Source organism: Tyto alba, unplaced genomic scaffold (assembly GCF_018691265.1).
Source record: "Tyto alba isolate M040663 unplaced genomic scaffold, T.alba_DEE_v4.0 Super-Scaffold_10, whole genome shotgun sequence".
Classification (NCBI taxonomy): domain Eukaryota; kingdom Metazoa; phylum Chordata; class Aves; order Strigiformes; family Tytonidae; genus Tyto; species Tyto alba.
In genome coordinates, this window is record NW_024881262.1 from 11,844,574 (window position 1) to 11,858,362 (window position 13,789).

The 13,789-nt window shown below is 40.1% G+C and overlaps 1 protein-coding gene and 1 long non-coding RNA gene across 3 annotated transcripts in view; both read left to right on the forward strand.

The window, feature by feature from the left end:
- The window catches only part of LOC122153808, a 28,177-nt gene extending 21,942 nt beyond the window's left edge, over positions 1-6,235 (forward strand). Inside the window, exons 2-3 of the long non-coding RNA XR_006165689.1 lie at positions 3,539-3,688; positions 6,150-6,235. This is a non-coding gene — a long non-coding RNA (uncharacterized LOC122153808). The remainder of the gene's footprint in view (positions 1-3,538; positions 3,689-6,149) is intronic.
- The window catches only part of PDE6D (phosphodiesterase 6D), a 38,666-nt gene that overhangs the window by 22,721 nt on the left and 2,156 nt on the right, over positions 1-13,789 (forward strand). For both annotated transcript variants that reach the window (XM_042796995.1, XM_032982424.2), the window contains exons 2-4: positions 7,024-7,112; positions 11,869-11,994; positions 12,850-12,955. In XM_042796995.1, the coding sequence (XP_042652929.1) occupies positions 7,024-7,112; positions 11,869-11,994; positions 12,850-12,955 (321 nt within the window). The remainder of the gene's footprint in view (positions 1-7,023; positions 7,113-11,868; positions 11,995-12,849; positions 12,956-13,789) is intronic.

Here is a 13,789-nt window from a genome sequence, read left to right on the forward strand (position 1 = left end):
AGCTTGCTTTTATTTTGGCACTGTTATCTGGTTCTAGGAACCATTTTAACATCTGTTTCTGAAGGAAACAAAACACATTTCTAATAGTAGCAAACAAAGCAGTTCCACAGATCTGTCATAGAAAACAGCTTGCTCCCTCTGACAGGAGAACCTGCCCCATAAGCTGGCGATTTGTGTGTGTAGATTTTATTTGGAGTTTATTCCCACTTTAAACAACATTGTATTCTATGTACCACAAGTGCATTTTATTTTTTGCTCTAACTTTCATTGTTAGTCTTATGTTAAGCCTACTACAGGTGTCACCAATTCTGGTTTAAATATTAAAGATTTGCAGAGATTTCACTATGAATATTTTCAGACAGAAAATTGACAAGAGTGAAAATTAAATGCGCGCTTACTGAAAGCAAGCTCTGTGCCTTATTCTGCTACGTGATGTCACTGGTATGGTATGGAGTAGAGATGTATGTTAATAGTCCATTTTGATTAAAATAGTGAATAATAATTGCATTATTCAAGCTAAAATGTTTGAAAAGCACAGATGTTAAACTGGATAGTCTGCATAAAATGTTTATTAGCAAATGTAGGACGTGGTTTTACTGCATTTCCAAAGTATGCAGATTTAAACGGCTTCTGTATTTCTCTAATTTGATCAGCACCTCTTTGCAGCTGATCTGACTATGAATTGACCTATGCTGCATTTTTGTTGTAGACTTTTGCAGTGTGTCTCAATGTGAGCCCTGCTAAGATAATATATATTAAGAGGTTCAAGTGGGAAATACTTTCATGGTTGGAACATAGCTCATCTTCAAAACAATTATCCAAGGTGCAGAGAGTGTCTTTGTTAAATTCTTACAGGGAGAATGTGACATGTAGCAATGAATACTGTAGCTTAACAACAGCACCGACCTTACTGCATAGCAGAAATGATCTGAGGTCTACTTAATATACCATGATGTGGCAATATTAACTTCTGCCCTATCAGCATAATTTTCTATTACAGTCAAGGTAAGGTTGACATGGTATTCAGTAACATGTGTGACTGTCTTTCCAAGTACAGGCCAAGAACAGTTTAATCCAGGACTGTCTGATGTTAGATGAAAATATGTGGTGATATAAGATCCATATAGACTGCGTCTGCAAGCAAAGATGTAAGGGGGAAAGTAAAAAGGGAAGTACAAAGTATATGAATGTAGGAAATTGTGTTGATTTTTTTGCTGTGATGTGATAGCTGTTAAATATATCCCTCTGATTACAGAATTTGCTGTGAAATGACTGTTGGTTGCTGAGGACTTTTGCAGCATTTTGTCATGTGGTTCACATTAATCTGTGGATCTCCCTGGCTTCTGTTGCACAGCAATTTGTTCTGTGCATGAGACTTTAAAAGCAGGCTCTTTTACAGTGAGTACAGGAGTGTCAGCAGCGTTTTGAAGGGATAATGGGCTTCCTTCCATTTGAGGATTTAATAGAGCACCTTCCCAGTCCCCAGCACAGTAACCCATATCTTGTGCATCACTCCAGGAAAGTTGGTTTATAATAGCAGAGTTTTGCAAAATACCTGCCTCTGGAAGAGCTGTCATAGCACACTTTCTGACTAATCAAACCCAAGAGAGTGGGCTGCTGTCTGAAAGCAGAAGTTGACAGTGCTGTATCCAAAGGCTCCAGTAATGTTTGAGGAGTAGCTTCCAGTTTGCATGTTTGTTTTGGTACTTCTGTTATTAGACAGAATGGGTGGACGCTCATTCAGCTCCTTCAGATATGATTTTGCACTGAATTTCAGCCTTAGGCTAGGAGGAAAGACTCCTTTTCTCTTAACACACTGCCAACATATATACTTGTGGTTTATGAAACACCAAAGGCAGCAGCATTTCTCTTGGGTGCAAACAGAGTGAACTCAAGGGCCCGATTCAGCAGACTATCTGTGCATATGCTTAAATTTAAGCACATGATTAAAAGTTCTGTGGAGGAGGGATTTGGGAGTTGTAATAAAAAGTGAGATTAGAGATTGAAAAGATTAGAGGACGAATGGCATGAATGGAGTAGAAGCATAAGGCTGTTTGGGTGGTCTACTTCGTAATCCTGCAGCTTGATAGTTATTTTGCGTAATTTATTTTGGTCTTTACTCCTCAGACTGGATTGAAACAGTTGAGATGCAAATATTATTCTGGGAAAACATGTCTGATAAAAATATAATCCCTAAAGGTTGATCTTTACTTACCTGTAACATTCTTTAAAGTAACATGCTTGCACATGTTGTGAGTGCCTGGTTGTGTCTGCTTTTCACAACAGACAGTGTAAAATCAGGAGTGGAAGTTGGGCAGTCCAGATCAGAAGCTTTTCTGGGTCTGCAACAGAGTTGTAAGTCTGAATTGTTCAGGGCTTTCACAGCTCCACCTTCTCCACCTTCTCTCTGTCATTTGTCCCATAGGACAATTCTTACTAGCAAATAGTTGTTGAGATCCTGTTTGCACCTGCCATGTAGTGAACTGTTCTTAATGTTACATTTCATGTACAAAAAAACCAAAAAGCTGGCAAAGATGATAAAAGATCTTCCCTTCCAGGAGTGGTTATGAACATTAGGCTTGCTTTTATTATGAAAGATAAGAGTGCAGTCGTTCCTAAGGTTTTAGAATGGTGTAGACGCCAAGGAATAAAATGAAAAATAGACCATTTTAATGGAATAAATGACACCTACTGTTATTCAAGATATTCAAGAAGTGCTAAACGTTACAACATATACATAATAGTCAGGGAGATTGGGGCAGAACTTCTTTAATCCCATACTATTTCAGTTATTAATTTTGTTTGTACTCATTCTCTTCCTTCAAGATTATTCTTAATTACCAGTATGGTAACACATGGGAATCTTTTGCAATGCTAAAGCACTTAAAGATAAGTATGTATATTTTGATTTGTTTAAATGAAGTGATCTCTATGGCAGATACAAAAAAGAAAGAATTTCTGTTCTGAGATCAGAGGTATTCAAGACAACAAAACTTGGATTTAGAAATGCACAAACCATTTCTTTTCATCAGGCTACGCAAAGCAGGTCTATGAGGAAGCTAATTCATGTCATGTATATAAAGCAAGTCAAATTCCAGCTACTACAAAGCTTTTATGTAAGACTTTGCTGACCCAATAGGTGGTGGAATATAAATAGATCAACAGTACACCCTTCCTTCTGCTGTTCTACCTAATCCTTCCTTGCCTTCAGGACTGAAGAGTATTTGATCTATTGAGTCTTAAATCAGATATTGTTTCCTACGAAAAAAAAAAAAATCCAGGAGAATGGCATAAGAGTGTTCTTGTGATTTTAGAATGAGAAGCTGAATTAGGAATATACTATTGTTCTGCCTTTTTTTTTCATATATATTAACTTCACAAAGCTGTAACTGCCTGGCTCTCTACTTGCTCTCCTTAGCTACCCATGATAGGTGACTTGACATGAGCCACTTCAAAATGAGTAATTGTGTTAAACCTGTATTAATTTACTTTCTCCTTTTGAATAATATTTAAAATGCCCTCTTCATCCTGCCTGCAGGTCTCCACTGCTGCTTGGAAGATGGAGCACTTTTTATTTTTAGTAACAATATCTCTCATGCTGGGATGGAAGCATCTTAAACCAATTAAACATATTAGAAGATAACTGTGTGTGGGTTTGGTTCAAGATCTTCATTTTCTTCACTCTGTGGTATGTCCTAGATGACAGAAATGGTGTGATAAGCTTTTTTTTTTTTTTTTAAATTCCATTACAGTTAAGTTTTATAAATTATCTCAATTTTGACTTAGGAAATTTTTTCAGATGCCTGTTTCTTTTTAAACATTTATTTTTTAAAAAAGAAATAATCTCTTGAACACAAAGTGTTTTTTCCAATATAAGAGGATTGCTTAAATGCACTTTTAAGATCTGATGATTTGGTCTTCCCTTTTAATAATGTTTCATTACTGGGAAAAAACTTGTGAACTAGCTAGAGTATTCTGATCCCTTAAAATATGTCTGGATTCACATATTTTGACTCTGTGTGTACACTCTGATTAACAGATTGATTTCACTTTTTTACTTGCAGAAGCTGGAAAAGCATGTCCTGAACCTGCACATGCATCTGTCTAGGCCAGAAAGCCTTTGGCTACACTGACACTAAACCTTTATTCATTTGATATGGGATTTACATAGGTTAGCAATGTCCAGATTGTTTAAATACAAGATACTTTCTAGGAACTGTGGCTTGCATTGTTGACCTGCATGCTCTCATCATCAGGGATATAGTCTTGAGCTTTTTATTTATTCTTCATCTTTAATTTGATAGTCAGAACACAAAGCACAGGGCAAGCTGTCCTGCGTGGATTTACTCTTACAGTGGAACATCAATACAGAATAAAGTCTGATAGTACTTTCTAGATGTCTAACACCCCGGATGTTAACATATCTAGCATTGTTCAGCGTGGCAATGTAACTTGTATCATCTTCTCAGACTGGGTTGAGAGATAAATCCTTATAAGGAGAAGTGGCAGAGATCAGTAATCTACAGTAGTGTTTTCTCTCACCAGAAATAATAGGTCACTATCACTCTAAAACTGTGAATTTCAAGTAAGGATAATAATTAATCTGTGATGCTACCTATACTCTTTGAAGGGCACTCCTAATATAATACTTTTGAAAATAGTAAGCGTGATTTCAGAGTACTCCAAAAATTGATAAGGGAAGAGGGACAGGAAGGTAAGGCAAGGCAGGGCGTGGGAAAGAAAAAGGAAGATAGTCCATTAGTTTGAGTATTGGTGTAGCACCTGGGAGGCTGGATCAGTTCCTGTGCAGTGCAGCGTTTGCTGTTTGGGTTAGTGTTTCATTTTCAGTTCAGAGGAACTTGTCTACTGCTGAGTCTGGCACTACACAGCCTATGGCCAGACCTGTGAGCTCATAACTCCCACTGATATTGATAGTGAACAAATAGCAAGTAAATGCTTCTGAAGGGGATAATTTTTTAAAGGTAATACAGGTTTTTGATAATGAAGTGCCCAATCTACTGTATTACTGTACAGCTAATTGTCAACAGTGTTTGCATCACAGGATGTTGTGAAGATAAATGAATTTGTCAGTGAGATGCCTAGATTGTCTCATTTGCTATTTTCCCCTCATACATGGCATTTGATAAGATTCCACACTGCTTTCTGTGCAATCACCCTGGCTAGTTTGTGTGTTTGTCTGTGGGAGAATGTATCAAAAAATGGTGGATTTTTTTGGACATTTTAAATTATGGTTGGGGCGGTTCCATCCTGCAAGTTGTGTTGGCTGGGGACTTTGAGTTTTTCAGCCAGCACTACGTGAAGTGCCCAGCCTTGCTGCAGGATCTTCTTGCCATGCTGCTGTTCATTTCCTCTCACTGACTTGCCTGCCTTCAGCCTCCGTCTCGGTTTGCTAGCTGGGAAGAGATCTCCACTTTCCTGCTTTCTGCCAGGATATGGAGGTGACATATGGGGCCCTCCAAGGATGATGCTTTCTGTCTTTTCTCCCTTTCCCTTTTGCTTTAATCCCAGTTCTAGAAGGACATGAGCAGGATGCCCTATGCTCCCTCTTCACATGCTCCAAGTTATTGCTAAGTTTTGGAAGCTGTAAGGCCATGCCTCTATAAACGGGCCCCGTGCACACATTCCCACCTCTCTCCTCCCTCTTGCCCTTTCAGTGGGACATGCAGTCTGGCCAGCCTTCAGGAAAGGAAAGGTTCCTCACATCTGTGCTGATGCAGCCACCTTCCTTTCCCTCCTCCACACAATTTTAAAACAAATGTTACCCTGTGATGCAAAATTTGCTAAAGCATCTGTTTCTTCCCTGGAGCTTTGGAAAAAATTTTATCAATGTGACAAGTTTGTGTGAGTCTGCCTGGAAACTGTGTATGTTAGAGGATGAGTTCAATATGCATACCTCTGACAGCTCCTATTTATACCTGTGTCAAGGTCCATATTGTTCCTCTTCTATTTCTCTACCTCCCCAGTCAGTTCCTTGAGCAGTTGGTCTCTCGCCTTCTCCCAGATAGTTTCCAGTCTCTTGTCTAGGAAGTACTGAGTACGAAGGGTGCACTGCCATAAACCACCAAAAGGAAGCACCTGGAAAGGCACTGGTTTGCGTGGCCTTATCTCACAGATCCTGTTCTATTCAGGCTGCTTGCGTTTACACTGGTGACTCCTTGGAGCCACCCCGATGAGCTGTGGAGCAGGAGGCTGCTGCGGGGCCTCGGGCTTACTGACGGCTGTATCCCTGTTGAAAATGGCATCGGGGAGGTGTACAGGCTCCTTGTGCTGATGTGTCAATGTCTGAGTTATGTTGTAGGAGAGGTTTTTCAAAGGTGTGCTTAAGATTATTATTAAACGTCCCATTGAAAATAGGAGTATTTCATACTTGCCTATAACTTTAATGACTAATCACAGATCAGGGGTTTTTGAAAGCTGGCACAGCCTCACTTGCTGAGAGTGAAAAGAGAGGATCTCTCTTTGCTTAGCACTCAGCAGCTGAAGAATTCGTATGAGTGGCAGTTACCAGGTCAACAGCAATAGAACAACCTTTGATATTAATATTTTGTAAACTAGGAAAACAAGCTGAAATAGGTATTATTATTTTTCTAGTATTATATAGGAAGCACGTCTTTTTCTAGCATTTTTCAAATTCTCAGAAACAGCAATTGTTTGTGTAGAATTATCTGTTTTTGTTAGCAATGTTCTTGCTTCTCTGCAGCACAGTGACATTGCCTTTATCCTTTAGAAGCAACGGAAAATGATAAATGAGATTAACAAGCTTCAGTCTAAAGTGAAAACTAAATCTGTGACTATACAACTCTTGTTGCATTCATTCTGGTCAAGGGTTGGTTTGTTCATTTATTTTCTGGGAAAAAGAGTCTCTTTTCCTTAGCCTCCTGAGAATCAGAGAACATGATTGAAACTCAGCTGGAGTAGCCTATTTCAGGGCTTAGCAATGAATACTAGGCACAGCATTTAGGGGTGTAAATAGCTTGGTTTCCTTAATTGCCTCCCAATCAGAAATTGGATGAACCTTCGGGATGCAGAAACAGGGAAAATCCTCTGGCAAGGAACAGAAGATCTGTCTGTACCTGGAGTGGAGCATGAAGGTACCGTGTGGCCCTCTTGTGCATTTCGGGGCTGGGTGGTTCTGCATGTCTGGGTCACCAGAGTTGCAAGCATATCCCTGCTTTGAAGGACGGATGTCCTGGATGTGACTTCACACCTTCAGAGCCTTCCACCACAATAACCTGGGGACGTGTGGAGAAGGGTGGGAGTGGGTCAGTGGCTGGCAAAGGGGATAAGTTAAACAATGCTAAGCAGGGAGCTCAGCTTGGTTAAGGAATGAGTGGCCAACCTTTGCTAGATTGAGTGTTGGTTCCAAAATGAAAAGTATAAAAATATATTGACTTTTCTCACTATAACAACAGGGTTTAGTCAAGGTAGAGGTCAAATGGAAAACCAGTGGGGAAGAAGCATACAGTTATTACCTTGCCTGGCCACAACTGTCCTACTATTCTCCTGCACTAGACCTCTGCTTTATAATAGTGTACACAGCACATTTGTTCCACTCTCTGGTCCCTCTACCACTGCTAGGATGCCTGTTGCCCTTCCACTTCTGTCCTTGCTGAGTAGCAGAGGACTTCACTGTCCCTTATTCTTCCCGATTTGTGACAAAGCACTATGGTAGGTAATGTCCCTTGCCAAGAGCTTTGCTTCAGCTCTGTGAAGAGTCTGACCTCACTGAATTAATTTAGAAGGCTTCTTCTATTATGTGAGTACCATAGCTGATCTCCAGTAAGTGGAGTGAACTGGATCATTTAATTATGCTGGTGACACTGATGTATTTTTGGTCAGACATCAGAGACTGAATTCTGCCTATCACTGCTAGGACTTACCTCTCCCATAAATTGGAAAATCTGTTGTGTCTGAAGGAGGCAACTAGCATATAAAGATCCTCCTCTGCCCAGAAGGATTCTGTTGCATACAGAAGATCTGTGGCAAAATGTTGTGGGTCCAGTAGTCTTCCAGCAGTATACCTGGTTTCAAAGCTAGTTTAAGGTGCAAGAGAAACAAGTTACCTTCTCCTTGTTTGGTCTCCAGTCAACATTCATCTGCTTTATGACAAGAGTTCATGAATACAACCAGTAGTAGGTTGTCTCATCTTAAGAGGGGCTTGATGCCAGGAACAGAGGTTGCAGGTCAGAGCTAGAGGAAAGCAAAGCTGTGACTCAGTGATTACTAAGAGCATTTTCCAAGCTTTGTCTCCTTGAGCCTTGCTAACCTGTACTCCCATTCTCATACAGCAAACAGTTCTGGCGATAGGCCTTAACAGTTATTTATTCGTGCCTATCATACAAGATAACTATATTAAAGAAAAACATTCCTGTACCTTCATATACAACTGTAGGAAAGCAAGTGAAATACAACTTTCAAAAGAAATGTGGTAATTCACCAGCTTAATACTTAATTTTTTAAACTGCAGGTTAGTGATGCTTTGCCTTCTTGAAATAACCGTGTGACAGGAGACCTAGAAGAAATGAGGAATCAGGCTTTAGAAAGCAGAAGAAAATCAGCCCAAAGTATTCCCAGTCTTCCCAGATTTTTTGCTGCAAATGCTTCTCCTTGGACAAATGTCTAGCCTTTGAATCCTCTTCCCTCTGTCTCGGCAGACTGTTGCACTGTCACAGTTCAATGCAAACTGCAGAAGGGTGTGCTTTGGGGCAGAGAGGACAGCTGGAGCCGTGTCTCAGGAAGGTTTGCTGTGTTGCCCCATTTCCTTCCTGTAATCTTTTTCTCACTTTGGCAAATCGTATCACCTCACCGTGTCTCAGATTTTCCTCACATATAAAACAGGAACTCTCACCTCCCTCAGAGGAGCTTAGGGAATTAATTAAAACATACTCTGGCATGAGATTAATGCCCATTGTACAAGGAATTGTTAAGACCTTATCTGGTGTGCAGTTCGGTCATCCGTCTTCTAGATGGATGACTGCAAACTGGAACAGGTGCAGAAAAGAGCTATTAGGAGAAGCCACTGAAAAGATTACGGTTGGGATGATGGTCTTCCTTAGAAGACAGGAAAAAAGCCAGTCCTGTATGCCTTAGCAAGAAAGAAGTCTGGGATGGATTATTCTCAATAAATAGGCTAGGAAAAGAGAGAGGTGTCCGAACAAAGGAGAATAATCTGACTATGAATTAAAAGAAGGTGTGGGGAAATGCAGTCTGGTACAGTCCTGCAGCAGAAACAGTGAGGGCAAACAGTCAGAATAATTGTTTTAAAAATTAGGCCGTGCGTTTCTCAAAGTCATTATGTAGTGCTTGTGTGCATGTGTGTTCTGAGGCCATTCAGAGCAAATCACAGTCTAGACACAGCAAAGAAAGAATCAAATATATAACAGAGAGAATAAAATATATTTCCTTTAAACAGGACTTCCATTTGCTTTTTAAACAGGACTTCCGTTTGATTTAACTACAGGTTTCTTTAAAAAATGAACTCTTAAGTTTCAAATCATGATACTGTATTACTACTTAAACTTACTATTACCACTTACCAAATTAAATTGGATTGCTGCCGAAGTCTTAACATTAAACCGCTGAAAGTTGAGAAAATCACTGCCTCAGCACCAGAAATCAGAATTAACCATCTAAACCAGATTTTGAGAGTATGAGCTTTTTCATGTACCCAGTCAGCACTATTCAGTGACAGTGCATTCAAAACTGGGAGGCAATCTGGGATATGCAAATCCATAAAGTGTGGTTTCTTCCAATACACAAGCAAATCTTGGAGTAAGCTGCTGAGGTTTAGCACTTGTAGAATCCCCTGTGTTGTTCCCAGTCACCACAGCCAGCTTTCATTCAGGAAAAACAAATCATCCTTTCATTGTCTAAGAAAAGATGAAGTTTGAAATACAAAATAAGTTTGGCTAAGTTAGCTTTCTTTCTTACATGTCCCAAATATTTAAGGTAGTTTTATTAAACTATATGCAAACATAATGACATGGATATTTAATTGAATTTCAGTTTCTAACTGAACGCAGTTGGACCCAAAACGACTTGCTTAGTAAATAAGAAATGTGTCATCCATCACTTTCTAATCTAATCAGAATTAAGTGTCTGACTAAATGTACGTTAGCTATATAAGTGCCTAAATAAGTGTGCAGATATGGTATATCCTCAAATTAACAAAAAGCAGTAGTAAAGTTAGGATAAAGTCCATGCTTACCTCCATTTCAGCACGCTTTAAAATGGACCTCACTGATGAGACTCAAACTTCTTTCTCTTCTATCTTTTTAATGGGAAAAAAAAAAGTATAAAAGTAAAATGAGTTTAAAATAAATAATTTTAATTAACATTTTCTGCGTGATGGTATAAATATCAGTTAAAAGCTCTTAGATGTTTAAAGACTACACAATCCTACTTTTATTAAAAGTAACCTTTTATTTTATAGTTTTACAATATTAAAACAAACATTCTCAGCAGTCTGTCTTGGGGATGAAAGAAATGTAATTATTAAATTGCAGGATAGTTTTAACAAGTCATTTTACACTTAACTGCAAAAGGTTGTTTATTCACAACAGGCTGTAGTCTGTACTTGTGTGGGTAGTAAAGGATGGTGCCATGCAGATTTCTATGCTGAAAACAAAAAAGACTGAAAATAATTAGAGAGCGTTTACATTTAAAACTCTTCCCTTACACTTTTAATTTTCTTTTTTACCTTTTTTATTTTTTTTAAACAAACCGTGGGCTGTGTACTTCGCCATGGGATAGGGTGGTAGCTTACATTCCCTAACTGTCCAGCTCCCTAGATTCGATTCTTGTCAAGGTCCTACTCCATTAAACTGTTCTACACTAGATGGATTTGCCTGGGGTTTGGTAGACGCTTCCTTTTATTAAACAGCAGCCTGCTGTCTGCTTATGGATGTTATGATACACTTTCCATTTAGGAACACTTTGGCTCATAAAGCACATGCCAGCTGTATTCCCTCCCCTCCTTTATTTCTAATAAATTTACATGAAAAATTTTCTAATACGCAGGAAGGATTATGTACAATCACACCACTGAAGTATGATGAGCTTGGAGATTTTCAGTATATTGACTCCGCCCTGTATTGTCCTGATTAGGACCTTTCAGCATATTAATCAGTGCTCCCAAACTGTCCCTTCTCTTACTCCTCCACCTCTAAAAAATGCTTTTTGAAGTATCTACCAGGTAGTTTACCACTTGCTGTTGGTGTCTCACTCCTTGCCAGAGCCCAGAAACCCTGGATTGCCAAATTACTCTCTCTTAAACTCTCTAGATTGGTACCGCCTGTGTGTGTCTCTATGTTTGGGGAACAGACTTTTTGTACACTTTTATAGGACAACTTCCCAGAGCTACGTGAGATGGCTGAAACAGTGCTGCTGGGCTGAGAAATAGCCATTTGTGGTTTGCTGGGGATGCACAGTCTGAAAGGAGAGGAAAAGTGAGAAGGGCTAACATGCTTGGTATACTAAGCAGCCCTTCCGCTGCTTGTGATCTTCAGCACGCTCCCTAAATTAAAAATTTAAGTTACATCTCATGTTTCGACTTGAAGACTTGTGATTTTTAGTAATAAAAGCTAAGAACCAGGAGTCTGAGAGATCAGTGTTGTATCCCTGGTTCTGTCACAAGTTTCATTCCTGGCTTGGGAGAAGTTACTTAACCTATTTGCATCCTGGATTTCACTCCTGCAAATGTAAAAACAAAGTCCTTTGTGTTTGCATTTCTCCTGCTACTATGATTTTGTACTAGCACTACTCATTATTCGAAGTGTTACAATAGCATCTGAAGCAGCTGGATTTGTTTTATTGTGTCCAAGTAATGCTTCTTTATCTGTTTCACAGCTCGAGTTCCTAAAAAAATCCTGAAATGCAAAGCAGTGTCTCGGGAGTTAAACTTTTCCTCAGCAGAACAAATGGAAAAATTTCGACTGGAACAGAAAGTTTATTTCAAAGGGCAGTGTCTAGAAGGTACGCATCTGCTCTGTGTGCAGTCCTGCTGCAGTGCAGGGAGTGACCCCCAGCACAGCGGGGATTAGAGAAACTGAAATGGGTTGAACGTGGCGATTTTAATTTTTCAGAGTAGCACTGAAGCACTCATCTTGTCAGGACTAATGGGCCACAGTATTAGGGATAGCATTTCATAAGTGTATTAACACTTTGTTATGTAAGCAAAAAATCTGGGTAATCATGCTTCAGGGCATAAATCCACCGCAGGCTGCCTGAGGCAAGGAAACAGGTTATTTTAGAGTCACCCGTTATGGGGATTCATGCATCTTCCTCAGAAGCATCTAGTGCTGGCCACCGCCAGGCTGGAGGCTGGACTAAAGGAGCCTCTGGATTGCTTTGGGTACAGCAGTGCCACCAAGTATTGTCCTTGTGACTCCATAGCTGCACATCTGACCTCCCTCACTGCAGTATTATTCTTAATCTGCAGCGGAGGAGGGGGAGATAAAACATTGAGCTCCTTGTCTTTTGGGCAACCAGTTGTACACTTAATCTCAACTTGATCCAAGGGGGATGTCTGCAAAAGGGGGAGTGTGGTTTCCCTGTTCCCAATTAGGTGTGATGAAATCTCTACTGAATTCTAAGGCAGTGGAGTGACTTTATCGTTACCATCAGCTATTTTAGAAAGGGAGTATCTGCTTTAAGAGGAGGGCAGGGTTCAGTGCAGTTTAAGCTGTACAAAGTAATTTAAATGTAAAATGTTGGCAGCACAGCAGAACAGTTTAGGGAGTTCCCCAGCCTGTCAGGTGAAAAGCAAAAGGACCATTTACGGATTTTATCTTCTTTCAAATGCCTCTGGATCTTCTTTTTACTTTGCAGAATGGTTCTTTGAATTCGGTTTTGTGATTCCTAACTCCACAAACACTTGGCAGTCCTTGATAGAGGCAGCACCTGAATCACAGATGATGCCAGCTAACGTTTTAACGTGAGTGCCTTGGGCTTACAGAATTTGAGAGCAGGCAAAAAAAAAAAAGAAAAAAAGTAGTGTGTGGCATTTCCTTGGGGACCACAGTGGGAATGAAGAGAGGGAGCTACTACCAATTCTGAATCACCCTCACTGCTGTTAGTTGTTGAGAGATAAAAGGGGCTAAGCCAACCTCATTACCTTCTTTCCCATAGGTCCAATTTGCATTAATATAGCAATACAAGTTTGGAGAAAGTGGAACTGATCCTTTATTAGAGTTGCTTAATTTTTTTGAAAGGTGAACCATGAAAGGATTTTAAAATGCTTTGCAGCTTAATACCCTTTATGTCCAGGGGGGAAAAAAAAAAAAAAAAAAAAAACCTCAGATGTTTGGTCCATTTTTAAATCCAGCTATTGATCATTGAGTCGTGTCCAAGGTGGTTGTTTTTCATGCAATAGATCAGCCGTAGGAGCTGCTCCAGCATTTGTTTCATCACTGTACCAATTTGCCAAGCTTTGTGTCTTTCACATTGGCTTATAAACCCTGCGTTTAGTCACACAGAGTTGTACCTGGGGATAAAATACCTTTAACAGGTAGGAAACAGTCATTTTGCAGTCACCTGTAATGGGATTCACACACCTTCCTCGGGAACATCTGGTCCTGGCCGCCGTTGGCACACTGACTCCAGAGTAGGTCAGTGATCCCCAGGGCTTGTGCCGGAGTAACGCGTGCTGGGCATCGCTCTGAGCGCGGACAGCAAGGCGCAAGCTTTGGTGGGGTGGCAGAAAAGGCTCCTTGAGCAAGGCCCCTGGGAACCTGTAATCACTGACAAAAAGCCACCCTGCCTGCAGTGC